General features: G+C 35.0%; 1 protein-coding gene across 1 annotated transcript; it reads right to left on the bottom strand.

Moving 5' to 3' along the window:
• Nucleotides 1–5,821: 5,821 nt before the first annotated feature.
• Nucleotides 5,822–12,006, bottom strand: LOC103505913 (protein jim lovell; the record flags this gene model as incomplete). The annotated part of the gene is made up of 7 exons (XM_026821109.1): nucleotides 5,822–6,668; nucleotides 6,790–6,885; nucleotides 7,751–7,774; nucleotides 8,078–8,153; nucleotides 8,701–8,886; nucleotides 10,163–10,444; nucleotides 11,797–12,006. Coding segments are annotated over 7 exons (1,548 nt in total), but the record flags the coding sequence as incomplete, so codon positions are not given.
• Nucleotides 12,007–15,137: the final 3,131 nt, after the last annotated feature.

The raw sequence follows: 15,137 nt of genomic DNA, 5'->3' as shown, positions 1-15,137 counted from the left end.
CATTCTAAACAAGGTCTTATATATTTCACAGGTATAGTTTAAACATATGTAAATAAAAAACCTTGTTTAAATATTAAAAAAAGAAAAAAGGTACTTTATGTTTGAAATATTTTACTGATGAGCTCTAGAACATGTTCTTGTTATTTAAAGTTGAATGGAGCAGTTGCAAATGGGTAAAAATTATAAATAAATGGTCGATTCCTATGTAAAAAGTTGGGAAAAATCCAAATCTGAGGTCAAAACTCCGAAAAAACAACTGTAAAAGGTCGAAAATTCAATTTTTATTTTCCGTTCTAATGAAAGAGTTCAATATTATGTGTGATGTCAGACTTTACGCAGTTGTTTTTTTCGTCCGTTAGGTAGCGCCACTATGCAAGCGCGCTAGCGGAGAAGTAGAAAGAACTGCGCAGAAACGTATGCGCACAAACACATTAATGCGTTGCCTGCGAGGGAGCTTTGCTCGGGACATTTGATGTGACGTCATCGCCTACGGGAGCGTATGCCATGACGTCGTTCACGATTTACCGGTATTTTTTAAATCGATTTATCTCTGGATCTAGAAGTCGTAGAAGAAAAAGAAAAATTCCGTTGGTCCTTATTTTTCCTGCTCTATGACTTTGAAACATCACCCAAGTAAGCGGAACTGATCTATTGAAATATTGGAAAAGCAGCTTTCAAGACCTCTTCAGTAAGTACTAGGTACCCACTACCCATAAAACTATCAGCAACTACACTTGATGGTCAATTAGTTTTCTCATTAATTGAAGTAGACGTACCTACACCTAGAAGTTATATGGCTCGGGGTCTAGTATAGGTACAGGTAAATTGTTGCCTCTTCCTCCTATTGGTTCTTCTTTTCTAAATCAATCTCATAAGTAATAACGATTAGAAAGTAAGTAGTAGTTCTTTTTTTATTGGTTTCGATGTGTATATTACACCTGAAGACATTTGGCCTTTGCCTCCTTTTGTTTGAATTTTGGAGGTTAGTTGGCTGTAGAAATATCAACTACAAGGGTGGATGAACAGAAAGTACAACTAAACCGATGAATAATTACTTCCGGGGCCAAAAAGCCACTCCAATTAAGTTTAAACTCACTTTGTGGCCGGGACCTTATTAAATAAATTAGCACAGTTAAACTATTGGTAAAGAAAGAAGATGAAATTTTAGATCTCGGATTTAGTATTTACGATCATTTATTATTATAAAAGTGTTTACCATCAGTTGTTCTCTTCCTATTACAGGAGAAAATTGCTGCCATGCCACGGTTCAATTTGTGAAGCTTCCCGGCTTCTTTTAGCATAATTGGTTCGATTATAAAGTTTAACTTACCAGTCGAGTAGAGAATTTTAAGATGTTTTATTGATAATTTATTTTTTATGGATTCGAAGATTACAGCACGGTGTGAGAATTGCTGGGATCCAGAGAACTATTATAAAATATTTTTAATCGGTTTTATGTTTTATGACAGAATATTGCCTCAAGACGTTTTGTTCTATTCAGTAGTTTTCTGATTATGATAATTAGAGAGCTAAAAAATATTAATCGCAAACATAATTGTGCTATTGCTCTAGATGGTGGATTCTTGGCTTACCCGATGCTGCTGATGCTGAAGAAGTATTAAAGGTTACCAATCCTAAGAAAACAATTTCCATTTGTGTTTCATTCATGAAATGGTGTGGCTCGTGTGATGTGGAATTAACCCTCAATTTCGACCACAATCTCCAACTGAGAATTTGCCTCTCAACAAAGAAGAAGAAGGAAAATAGAAAACTGACATAAATGGGAAATTTAGAGATACCTACCTAGAAGATAAGTAGATGCTTAATAATTATCTTGGTTTGATATATCCAATGTTCCCTCTATTTTGACTAGCACCACAGAGGAAAATATGTCCAACAAAGTACCAAGATATGTTTGTATGAATTATGAATGATTTCCAAAAATTGTAGCCCATGACTGACAGATTTTACGAAGATACAAATCAAACTGACGTTCAAGAATTTGTGAATGTATTTAGTCATGACAAGTTATCAACTACAGCTGTTCCTATCCACTGCATTCTTGTGGTATTTATTGACGAAAAAACGAACCATTCTATTGGATTTTGATCTGCTTGGTCCGGGTAAAAATGGCCTGTATTATGTGACTTGATAAAGTTGGTACTGAATTGTGGAAAGAATGTACAGATTGATTTGCACATTTGTGCAGGGGATTAAATGTACGCCCATTTTTGATATTTTTCCATCAAGAGATTCAATTCGCATAAGTACAGAATAAAACCAATAATGACAGTTTAACAAAAGTATACAGAATGCAGCTTTCGAGAACTACAAATAAGGTTCAATGCTACATTTTGTAGCAGTCTATTAGTACTTCCATACAGTCTATTTCTACTGGTAGCAGTATGTTTCCCGAAAAATTAACCACACAATCTGTCTGAGTGTCTGAGATAGATATCTAATGAATCCCGTATTGATTATGATTATACCTCTGTGGTACTACGAACTACTAATTATGAAATTAATGAGACCATTTATATGACAAGAGTGTAGCATGTAGCCAAAGTACCTTGCCAGCATCTGTAGAACTTCTTCTTCTGGTTTAGCATCTTTTACATCTGTCGTTCTTGCTCAGCTTTAGGAAATTTAATACTGAGATCGTGTGGTGGAAAAGGCACAAATGTGTACTTACGTAATGTGTGCGGTCAATGATTCTATTTTCTTCAATGTGATTCTTTTAATCCCTCCCTCTTTTTATTGCAACCCCTGTAATTTTACTCATCAGCCGCCTCGCCGTTCAGTGTACGTAGATCTCAATTCTCAATACACGGAAGATATATGGGTAGTATGTACCTGTGCATACACTTTATAAAGGCCAAATTTACATGTCGCTTGATTGTCTTTGTGTAATAGCTTCTTTGGTGTTGTCATAATAGATCAGTTGCGCTTACTTGTGTGATGTTTCAAAGTCATAGAGAAAAATGAGGACCAACGGAATTTTTCTTTGTCATAATAGATCAGTTGCGCTTACTTGTGTGATGTTTCAAAGTCATAGAGAAAAATGAGGACCAACGGAATTTTTCTTTTTTTTTTCTACGACTTCTAGATACCGAGATAAATCGATTTAAAAAATACCGGTCAATCGTAAACTTTGACGTCACGGCATACGCTCCCGTAGGCGATGACGTCATAATTTAAATCCAAACATTGTAAATCAATTTCTTTACAAAAGTCTATACATACTTTACCTACATACAAAACAAATTGGAATGTTAGATACTAATGTTTTGATAACAAACATACATCAGAAGTCATCAGTACATCTAATTCGAAAATTTTCATAAACAGACGAATATTGAAATATTCAGCTTGCACATGCCCATTTCTAAATAAATAGAGTACCCTAATTTTGAAACCGAAAAAAGGCCCTAATTTTAATAATGTCTAAATTTTATAAAATGTAATTTTGAAACCAAATAAACAATTTATTTTTTTTTTTAAAGAATTTACACCTACTCTTGTTTTTGTACCCCTAAATCGATTTTTTTTTATTTATTTATTTATTTTTTTTTTTTACATTATCTCACACTTTTTTCATTATTTATTTTTTAAAAAATTTTGATCTGTATAATATTATGTATAACATTTTACAACTTTGAATACAAAAAGAGACCAAAATTATGAGCGTCACAATGCACACTCATCTGGAGAAGTTTTCATGCATCAGGTAATTAACTTATATTTGTATGATGCTCATTTTGCGAAACGTGGACCTACGCCAATTTTCCATGTAAACATAGATATTGAACAAAAGTTAGAACTGCTAAGATAAAAGGGGGTGGTGGATTTTTAGGTTGTTAGTGAATTAATAATATCATTATCGCTAACAGGTCATGTATTTCAATGTATTTTCCCCAAAGCTAATTCAATGTATTACCTACTTGGGAGAGTGGGGGGCTATATCTGAATCGTGAATACATAACTTATCTAAATATCTATGTACTCACATTCTCCCGAGGAAAATACATTAAGGGAGAAAAAAAGACACATTATAATTTTGATTCATTTTTTTTTTTTTTTTTTTTTTTTTCAAAATGATCCTTTTAATCTCAAATACAGAAAAATTAAGAAACCGAACTAAAGAAATTTTGAGAGAAAAAATAAAAATAATCCAAAGGAGAAATACCTAGTAAACTTTACATGAAGGAAGGTTAATTTTGTCCTTAACTACGGAGGAACTCACTATGCTCTTATGAATTTTTTTTTTCTTTTTTTTAACATAGAAAACTAAAATTATAAATATCTAAACCTAGCAAACAAAAAACAGAAAGAAAAATCAAGTTTTGTTTACTCCCAAAAATATGTCCAAGTTCCGAACTTCCGAGCCAAATGATTACGTAGGGTGAGACGGTTTCCGCCCCTTACTTTTCTGAAAATCTGGGCCCCGTTTCAGAAAAAAAGAAGAAGAAGAAGAAAAAACTTTGCAAAGTTATGGCGTATTATTACCGAAGAAAATCCTTTGAAACATTACATATCGTGAAAATACAAAGTGCAAAGTTGTAAAGCTGCTTTAAGAAAAAGGCTCTAATGAGAATATCGGACTAAAGACTTTTGGGTAAAACAACTTTGAAACCTGAAACAATCATTCGAACAACAACGGTCAGTTTTGATTCCTTCTAGGAAGGTGCACATGATAATCAATTTTTCTATGAAATCTGAAAATATTTCAGCTCTTGAGGATTAATCTGAGAATAATGAAAAAGCTTCATAACGGAGGAAGATTATATCGTTCATTAATGGTTTTCTTAAATCATGTGAGATGTGAGAATCATGTAGGTATTACCCATATTTCATAATAATCATCAGTGTTTTAGCTCCTTTGAAATGATATTTGTATGTCATGCCTTTGAGCTGAGTCTCGAATGAGTAACATTTCATATCTACTTGCAAAGGTAAAGGAAACGTAGACCAACGTATTCGTGTAAGCTTTGGGAATATTTGTTGAAATATACCTAAACTAATGCAAAATGTACCTACTGGTTGTTTTAAGAATGTAATTTCCTTATTTTTGATGATAATAATTTTCATAACTATACCTAGGTAGATTCACTCATTGATTCACTAATCGACGAACAGAATGAAAATTGTTTTAAAAACAGAGAGAAAATTAAAATGGCTGTGTTCTTTGTTGATTTATAAGTAGATGGCAACTATTAAAAGGAACTGTATTGATTCAAATTGGCAACAAACAAAAAATCAAGCATGAGTTTTATGAAACAATGGTGCAACTAAATAATAGAAAATGAGGACTTGCTCCTAATTTTCCTGGTTTATTATCATTAAAATGAAGGTATGCAATCAAACGAATTATTTAATTGACCTAGAAATAAATTTCAAAAGTTGATGATGATAATGATTGATCTTTATGTTATCTATTTAGACTTTCTATCCGCATTTCACGCACTATCAATTTGTTAAATTGATATTTCAAATGAGAAAATATTGTACATATGTGTGATGAATATCGTAAACATATCTACATTTTCAAGTTTGAACCTGCAATAAACCGTAGTTAGAATAATGAAATATCATTTATGTAAGAGGTAAACAAAAACCAGAGGTAATGAGATAAAAGGAAAAGAGGAGCTTGTGAGAGAACATATGAAAAATAAAGATTCAACAGGAACTATTGCGTTGTCAGAACTGAAAAAAGTCAGTTATCCTACTTGACTGGTGAGAGTAAAACAAATGAAATGGTAATAAAAAAAATGAAAAGAAAAACAATAGGTAGAAAAATAAGAAATTATTATGGAACATTGGCTTTTCTGTATCAGTCTTCTATTCGGTCGTGCCGAGCACCTCATCTGTCACAACACAACGAGGAATCAAAACAACATCACCTAGACACCAAGCAAGGATTGTCAATGTCTTCTAGTTGCTGTACTTCACCTGCTTCTCGTAATTTGTCATGGAGAAGTTCAGGAACATTGTTTGTCAGTCTTGTCCTCCATTGTGTTGTGCTCCGGGATGAACGTGGTTTCGCTCATCCTCGTCATTACTTACAGCATTCTCTATTGGACTTCTATTTTGCAGTGGACTCCGATGGTGCATTGGACTCTCACGACGGAGATCAAGCTCTTTTGAATTTGGAGTTGGTGGTTTGTCTCTCCGTGCATCTTCCTTGGCATAGTCCAATGGCGAAGGCTCCCTGTTTTTCTCAGATTGTGGTAAAAGATGAACCATTCCTACAGGTACTGGGAATGATGATCCGAAATCTGGATAGAAATTCGACGTGGGATATGGTCCGGGGTTGAACCCTGGTGGACCCAACATGAGATCCTGTTCAGGACCTTTCATTGACTTTGGAGTAGAGTTGTTATTATTGTTGTTGTTATTTGCTCCTAATGGTCCCAAACCTAACAAGTCTAAGGGGCCACCTAAATCTCCGAAACATTCTTTCTTTAGTTGTTCCAGTTTTAATGATTTACCATACTTGCCCCGGACGTACATGAGAAGACTATTGTAGGGGATACCAAATATTCTTGAGGCTTGGGAAGTGGTCATCTTCTTGTTCCAGACATGTTGTAAAGCTTCCGTCAGTTCTGCATTTGTCCAAGATCTCGGGGGTCCTCCTCTTGGTGCACTGTGTTGTCCTTTTGGTCTCCCCACTACACAAACAAAAGGAAATTTGTGGGTTATCTCAATGGTCCAGTGTTGATTGCCTTGGGCAACAGTTTCGTTCTTTATTTATAATACTGTATATTATAAATGATACATAGGTATACTTACTTTTCTTCTTAACAATTCCGTGATTTTCTTGCCTGTGAGGTTCCATAATTTCGTTGATCAGGGGATTTCTACAGCCATCCATACCCGGAAACAAGCCTGGACACAAAGAAAATTGCAAGTTAATATCTCTCTCTCTCTCTCTTTTTTTTTTAGTTCCGTAACACAGTAGAAAGGTGTGTGATGTGTGATTTTCTTGCCTGTGAGGTTCCATAATTTCGTTGATCAGGGGATTTCTACAGCCATCCATACCCGGAAACAAGCCTGGACACAAAATTGCAAGTTAATATCTCTCTCTCTCTCTCTTTTTTTAGTTCCGTAACACAGTAGAAAGGTGTGTGATGCTCACACCAGACTGTTAATTACATATTTTGAAGTAGGAACCCATGATTAAATCGACAACCTATTTTCTTGGAGTAGAGGTAGGTATAAGTAATGTTTTCTTCGATTTATTTCTAAGAATCGATATGATTCACTCTCTGAATTTCCTCCAGAGAATGAAGGGCATTACTCGGTGTAATCGAATGCAGATCAATCGTTACTAATTAGGCTTGCGTACACAGCAGTCACATTAAATCTTGATTTATGAGAGTTGAAGCTAAGTCAGTTTGACAACAATTGACGTGGTTTATAACATCAATCAATCTGACCTTGTGTACCGTGCAACTTGCGATGTGTATTTTTTAGAAGTTGATTTCTTTAAAATTTATTTTTCCCAATTCTGAGAAGTACTTCATACTTTTTATTATTACCTATCATTATCATTAAAAAAAAAAAACATGTCCATGTGTTTGAATGACCCTTCTATATTGATTTATCCCTTTAAAATAAAAAAAAAAAAAAAAAAAAAAAACATGTCCATGTGTTTGAATGACCCTTCTATATTGATTTATCCCCCCACAAGTAGGTATTAAGTTCAATGGAAATCTAGGAGTTCACTCTAATTTGTAGTAGGTACACTTACCTAAATGAGAATCCAGAGAAAACACTGAAAATGGCAGAAGAAAAACAAGTGTTAACATTTGGCATAGAAGGTTTAGGTTAGCAATTTTATGGGAATAAAATAAATGCTACTCTAACCACCATAGGGTAGATGAAAAATATTATCCTGATTATCCTGCATCTTGTTGGGGATCTCCTGTATCCTGATATTACCCCTATAGCAGTAGAACCCATGTTTTGAAGCTATGTATGTCTACAAAAAGTGATTCAGTTGTGAAGAACAAATCAATATTTGACACATTTGAAGAACAATCAAATTTAATATAAGTAAGCAATTTCGCATACTTACTGTGTGGGGGCGTTAGAGAAAATGCTGACATAGAAGCCAGGTGAGGAGGGAAATTGGAATTTTCAATGGGAGACTCCTGAAAACAAATGAAATAATGTTGGTTGTTATCATATGTGAAACTATTGGATTTCAAGCCACCACGCCCACATAACTACTACCAGGAACGCTCAAAGGTCCTCTCCAAGAGTGAATAAAAATCTTCACAGCAAGTAATCAAAGCTGATCAGGATTGAAGCAGGAGATATCAGGGGTCCAAAATGTTAAATATTGCACCTCATTATCCAAGGAAAAAATTTACACATCCTGCAATTTGGGGAAGAGATCTATGGCAAGGAAGAGAACATCTTGGCTCCGAAACCTTCGAGAATGGTTCAACATCTCGTCATGCGACTTTTTCTTAGACGCAGCCTTCAAAATCAAAAGGCACTGATAATGGCCAACCTCCGCAATGGATACTCAGTTACTCACACACACGCGCGCGATCGTGCACGCACACCTAAACACTGCGTAAGTTATTGTCTCACATATTGTGCGCGGTATAGCTCTGCTAAACTGTGTACCATATGATGGTATGTAGACGGCTACATAAGAAAAAGTACTTGAAGAAGTAGGATTGAACTTACATGAGAATGAGGAGGAAGACTGATGGGCTCGGAGAACTCATGATGTCTAGGGTGATGGTGTTCTGGATTGGCATTTTGTGGTGTATTCATTGTCAGTTCCATGGGTTGCATCTGAGAGTCGTTCATATCACTTGACTCGTCGCTCTCCTCCTTCACGATGCCTCCTGTGTCCTCATTGCCAGAAAACTGAAACAAATACGCATTTCATGTTATTGATTTCATGTCATAAATTTGTAGCCAAAACCAAATGTCAGCCCAAAGCAGAAAACTGAAACAACCCTAGTTAAGGCTAATTGAGAGGCTGAACACACACGAACGCTGTTTGCAAGCCAATGTTTGTGGAAAAATGATTGCAAACACTGTTTGCAAACGATGCGCGCTTGGTGTAACATTAGCTTCAGATTGCTTAGCCCAGTATTCAAAAGAACTGAAGAGCTCCGCTGATTGTGGTACGTATGTTTTTCAAGCACCCAAACTTTTATTTTTAACATTTTTGTTAATTAAAAGAACAGAACATTTTTTCCATAGCTTTTTTTCTCTCTGTTGGTATATACGTTTGCTTTTTCCTCTCGACTCGTCTCGTCTCCATCTTCTCAAGCTCTCACTCCTCTTGACTTGTCGAGACATTTCGTCAAATGAGCTCGTTATTATTTTTATTATTAAAATTTGTTCCTTTACTTTCGTACTGCTCTACATTTTTTTCTTGTTCTCCCAAGAAGGGAAAAAAAATCATTATTCCTACCTTCTTGTTCTGTGTGTACAATTTACAATTGTACGTACCTAGATATACAAGCGTGGGTTCTGTATAACAACCTAATTATTGCTTTTCACCTCTCTAGCTCCCTCTTTGTCATTGCACTCAGATTGTGAGTGTATTTTGAAAAGTTTCTAGAATTTCATAGAGATCTTTCACCTCTCTAGCTCCCTCTTTGTCATTGCACTCAGATTGTGAGTGTATTTTGAAAAGTTTCTAGAATTTCATAGAGATCATTTTTGTAATTCCCATTTCAGGAAAATTGCATAGTTTTTCAGACTAAACGGTGTAAAAATAATATAACAAATTTCAAATAATTAGAGACATTTATAAAAGATACGTTATTTGACAGGGGAGCTCCGAAGGTCAAACCTGGCAGCTTTTAACACATACCTGTTTTCTTCTAGGTAAAGGCTCTTAACACATACCTGTTTTCTTCTACGGAAAGACTTTTAACACATACCTGTTGAAAAGTAAAAACTGAGTTCAATGTTTTTATATTGCCTGAATGAACTCAGTATATGCAATGTGCTAACATCAAATCCTTTACTTTTTTGTAATTCCCATTTCAGGAAAATTGCATAGTTTTTCAGACTAAACGGTGTAAAAATAATATAACAAATTTCAAATAATTAGAGACATTTATAAAAGATACGTTATTTGACAGGGGAGCTCCGAAGGTCAAACCTGGCAGCTTTTAACACATACCTGTTTTCTTCTAGGTAAAGGTGACGTACAGTGGCGATCGTCAGCACTCCCGTTCGGGTTAAAGCTCAGACTGGACGCTACAGACAGGGGCGGATCTACAGGGAAGTGAGGATTAAACATTGTCACGCTGGGCACGGGACTGAAGCAGGCGCCGCCACTTTCGGGTTTAATGTGCGGCCCGCCACTGGGGGGCTTGCGGATGGTGTTGTTGTTCTCCAGTGGGGTGAGTATGGGTTCGATGTTGCACATGGGGCCACTGTCCGTATGAGCAAGCCCGCGAACCTGAGATGGGAGGAAACCAAATTCACAAATTGATGTCGAGTAGGTAGTAGGAAAAAGTTGGACCGATTGCAATACTTTCTCATTACCTTGTATACTATAGATTCCCAAAACATATTGATAATAAAAAGTAAAAAAAAAAAAGCTATGGATTGCTTAAGTAATGGTGTACAATTGGAACACAAATATGGCGTGATTAAAAGCTTTTTGATAACTTTCATTAGGTTAAATTTCCATTTGATTGACCTTCAAGCATCCCCCCCCCTAATAACGTCATGGTTGGGTCATCTAGTTCCCATACAAATCTGGGGGCAAACTGGCGAGATTGACTAGCTACGCCATACCTACATATAATGGGCATAATTTGAGGAAAGTCCAATTTTCAAAGACGGGAGAAAAGGAGATAGGAATACCGCCAAAGTGATAAAAAAGCTAAGGAAAAGTTTACAACAAATAAAACACAGTCATAATATTACCCCAGTTAACTATTTGGGGGGAGGGTTTCCCCTCATCTCTATCCCCACCCTGTATCAATATATTTCAAAATTATTGTAGTAAACATTAAAAATTTGATAGATACTAAAAAGAAAGTAAGGAAAGTCGATTTTATGTGTATAAAAAATGATGTTATTGCCTAGAATATTTTGCCCTGTATACAGGATACGGCCGAAACTGGGTTAGTTTCGGGCCCCTATTTGACCTCTTTCTTTCTTACTAAATTACTGATTTGAGTGATATGTATAGGGAACCTATACCAAAAGCTATGAGAAAGTATTGAGATCGGATAAAATTTTTTGAAACTGCCTGATCATTTAAATTAAAGTATAGGAGAAAACTATTTTTTAATAATTACAATTTCCTTTCAAGAGAGATAGAATGTTAGGTCTACAAAGGTTTTAGCTACGAAAATTAAAAAAAAAATTCTTACAATGGCGAGTCTTTTTTTGCCAGAAAACCGATTCACCCGGTATAATTTAGGACTTTCTTTTGTGGCTCAAAAATTAACTTAATTTTAATGGCCATGTAGACGCAAAACCTTTAAAAAAAAAGACTGGGGGATGGGAGTCATAATTTTCTGGGCTTCTGGGTTTACGACGGTGTATAGTCCATTGAACTCGTAAAGCATCGGAATTATGATTTTTAAAATTAGGTATATGACCATTTCAGACAGTTTCTTTGTGAAACCAGATATTTTTTGTGAAGTTGGAGCTGGCAAAGGTATATATCCAAATGACAATACAAACAACTGTTGGGTCGGCAACTAATACATATTACGAAGAAATGGGGATTTGGATAGGCAAAAGACTTTGGGAAGAAAACGAGACAGCTTTACTTAACTTTCTCTTTTTTCTTACCTGTAAATTTTCGGCGGCCTTGATAAGGGACGTAATTTGGTCTTGGCCTACACTGATTTCTCCTTTGTACATGAAGTCGACGATAGCCTGTATCTCCCAGCCTTGCACATCTTTGAGGACAATCACAGGATGCTTGCATGGTGTTTCCGAGAAGATCTTCTGGAAGTATGGACTGGGGATGGAACAAAAAAAATTATTAATAGTGCTTATTTATGCTGCTCAAATAGGACTAAAGAGTCCCTTGGCTCAAACAGTGTTGAGGATATATATATAAAAAAAATTCTAAATCTTAATTAGGATGGAACCCATGCCCTCCTGATCATCAAGAAATACGCTAAAGGTAATTTAGCCTAATATGAGCAGACCCTATAAGCTATGTAGAGGAAAGCTGGTGGTGGTATTGGTATACATAGTCTCCGCCGCCGTGTATACATTAAAATTAATGCTTGCACAGAAACTTTTCCCGAATATGAATTTGTCAAGCAAAAAAGTTATTGTTTTCCATTATTATACCCACATATTATACGAGCAACATTTTGTGACTTTTTTTTCCATAACAACAACAATAATAATTTGTAGAAATAAAACTAGAACACACAATGTCTCGAATGTATTAAACTCCCCTTACGTTTCTCTTTAAGGTCTTCCTCTGCTATCCGCGTGTTTCATATACGTATACTTTACATAATTATTATTACCAACTTTTTTTCTCTTTCTCTCTCAAATACATATATATTATAAACACAAAACAAAAATATAGGTACTCAAAATTATTAAAATGTAAAGGCGAAATGTAGAAGTTATAGTCTACATTTTCATAGTGCCAACTCTTCGTTCCAAAAGGCGAGCTTGATTTTGAACCGGTACTAATGTTTGAAGTTACGCCATATCACTTCTATGTATCATGTATTGGGATTCATAAGAAATGTAAAGGCGAAATGTAGAAGTTATAGTCTACATTTTCATAGTGCCAACTCTTCGTTCCAAAAGGCGAGCTTGATTTTGAACCGGGACTAATGTTTGAAGTTACGCCATATCACTCCTATGTATCATGTATTGGGATTCATAACAGGGTGACCTTTTTCTCTGTACCTACTTCTTTGGTTTATAGAAGAGTAAAGTTTTCTAGAAAATGATTGAAGAAAGTTGGAGACAACTTGACGTCAAGAATACAATGTAAGGTATGGAGGCTTGAGAAGTGTGTCAAGTTTTATATCCAAATGGATTTCTAAATCGGCCTGGAAATGTATGTACATACATTTGAAAATCACCATTTTTTCCATCTTTCTTTGTAGTTTGTTAATATGAGCAAAATGGATTTTAAAATACATTCTTAAGGTGATGTTACACCAAGCGTGCATTGTTCGCAAACGTTTGAAAATTCACAAATCTTACTATTTGAGAAGTGTGTCAAGTTTTATATCCAAATGGATTTCTAAATCGGCCTGGAAATGTATGTACATACATTTGAAAATCACCATTTTTTTTCCATCTTACTTTGTAGTTTGTTAATATGAGCAAAATGGATTTTAAAATACATTCTTAAGGTGATGTTACACCAAGCGCGCATTGTTTACAAACGTTTGCAAATTGACAAATCTTACTATTTTACACTGCCCGTGCAGTTGTCAACAAACTGTTGTTTGCGAGCATTCGTCTTGTACTCATGAGTTGAAATATTTTTAAAAAGTTATTGTATTTTTGTGATCTATTTAATTTTTTTCAAAAGTACAACCTAGTTTTCTAGACTACCCAGACACTTCAATAAGCGAGTAGCAACTAATTACTAAAGTGAAAATGTTTACATTTCAATTCACACCACAGAGACAACGAACACAAATCTCCTTTGATGTTTGTAGAAAAACCGACAGCAGCCGGACATGGTATTCGTTCTGTCCTCTTGACATCTTCTGTTTTGGACGTATGCATTTTACCAAGTTCATAGTAAGATACCTAAACAATACATATTACTACCTAAGAAACCGTGCATTATTTGAAGTCCTTAGATATCTACTATGTACACTTACCACTTTCCCATGCAGGTGAATAAATACACACTAACATATTCACATGCACATTTCTAGACTTTTGAAAAATGGTTTCATTACACATAAGGCTTGGAATGTCTTTCTCCCCACCTCTCCACCCCTGTCCTTCCTTTTTCATTTCTCAACGCTTTTCCGTATATTTTATTATGGGTTTTGGAAACGCTTTCTTTTTTCTAAATGTTCGCGTGCAAGACATATCATTAATTTTAAATACTTGAATGTTTATGAAGACATACATTACTGAGTGTGTGTTGTGTATGTGCTTGAATTCACTATGTATGTGAAAATCCTGTTCAATGCCTATGTCCAATTGTCCACAGAGACGAAGAGATTGCACTGGGCACCAAAATGAAGTGGAAACCAGGAGTAATTGAACATTTTTTAAGTGATACTATCCTACATTCTCCACTAAGATTATGTAATTAGCGGAGATTATGTAATCTGTTTAATTAAATTAAATCTAATGTACATTATACGAATCTGAATAATAATATTTATATTTTTCAGAAAAAAAAATTGATATAATGTGTAAATACCAGTACACAGGACATACTGTTGGACCTGCCAAAAACAAACAAAAGAAAATGGACATCCCACAAGAAAGCCAGAAAAAAGACATATTCCCAAAGCACGTGGAAATCGAAGTCATAGCCCTGACTCATAATATCAAAGTCTTAGAGCTCAAGCAAAAGAAAATGAAGCAAACATGCAGTAGTGCAGTACTTAGCATGTAAGTGAACCCAACTACAAATATTATAGCATGTGTGTAAAGCCTACAATATAAATATAATGCTAATATTATACATATATTATACCTATAATGTAAATAGTAAGTATATGCACGTATCTGACGTGATTGTTCTTGCTGTTAGGATAGAATACGACCTTTAGTAACATAGTCTGACCAAGGTTTTACTATTTTCACACTTTTCATGGGTTGATTAAAAATTGAATAGAATGGCATTAAGAGAATGATTCCAGAAATATCTTAAGACAATTTCTGTTATTCAACAATATTTCATTAAATTTGAATCGTACAGCATCTTGCAAATGCTAACAAATTCCATGAGGCGTTTTTGTACGAAATTGAAATGACCGCAGGGATTGGGGGATTTTCTTTGGGAAATTTCGAATTTAAAATGTGCTGAAGAAAGAGAATGTGAAATAATTGGAAACAAATCAGAGCAGAGCATGTAATAAGTTCAGTACAATCAAAAGTTTTCCTCGAGTAGACTTGTGTGTACAGAGTGTGTACATTTCAATATACAGGGTGGAACAAACTGTTATAACCCC

This window comes from Diaphorina citri, unplaced genomic scaffold (assembly GCF_000475195.1).
Source record: "Diaphorina citri unplaced genomic scaffold, Diaci psyllid genome assembly version 1.1 scaffold202, whole genome shotgun sequence".
Taxonomy (NCBI): domain Eukaryota; kingdom Metazoa; phylum Arthropoda; class Insecta; order Hemiptera; family Psyllidae; genus Diaphorina; species Diaphorina citri.
Note: the sequence above shows the minus strand (reverse complement) of the source record. Positions and strands in the feature narration are given on the sequence as shown.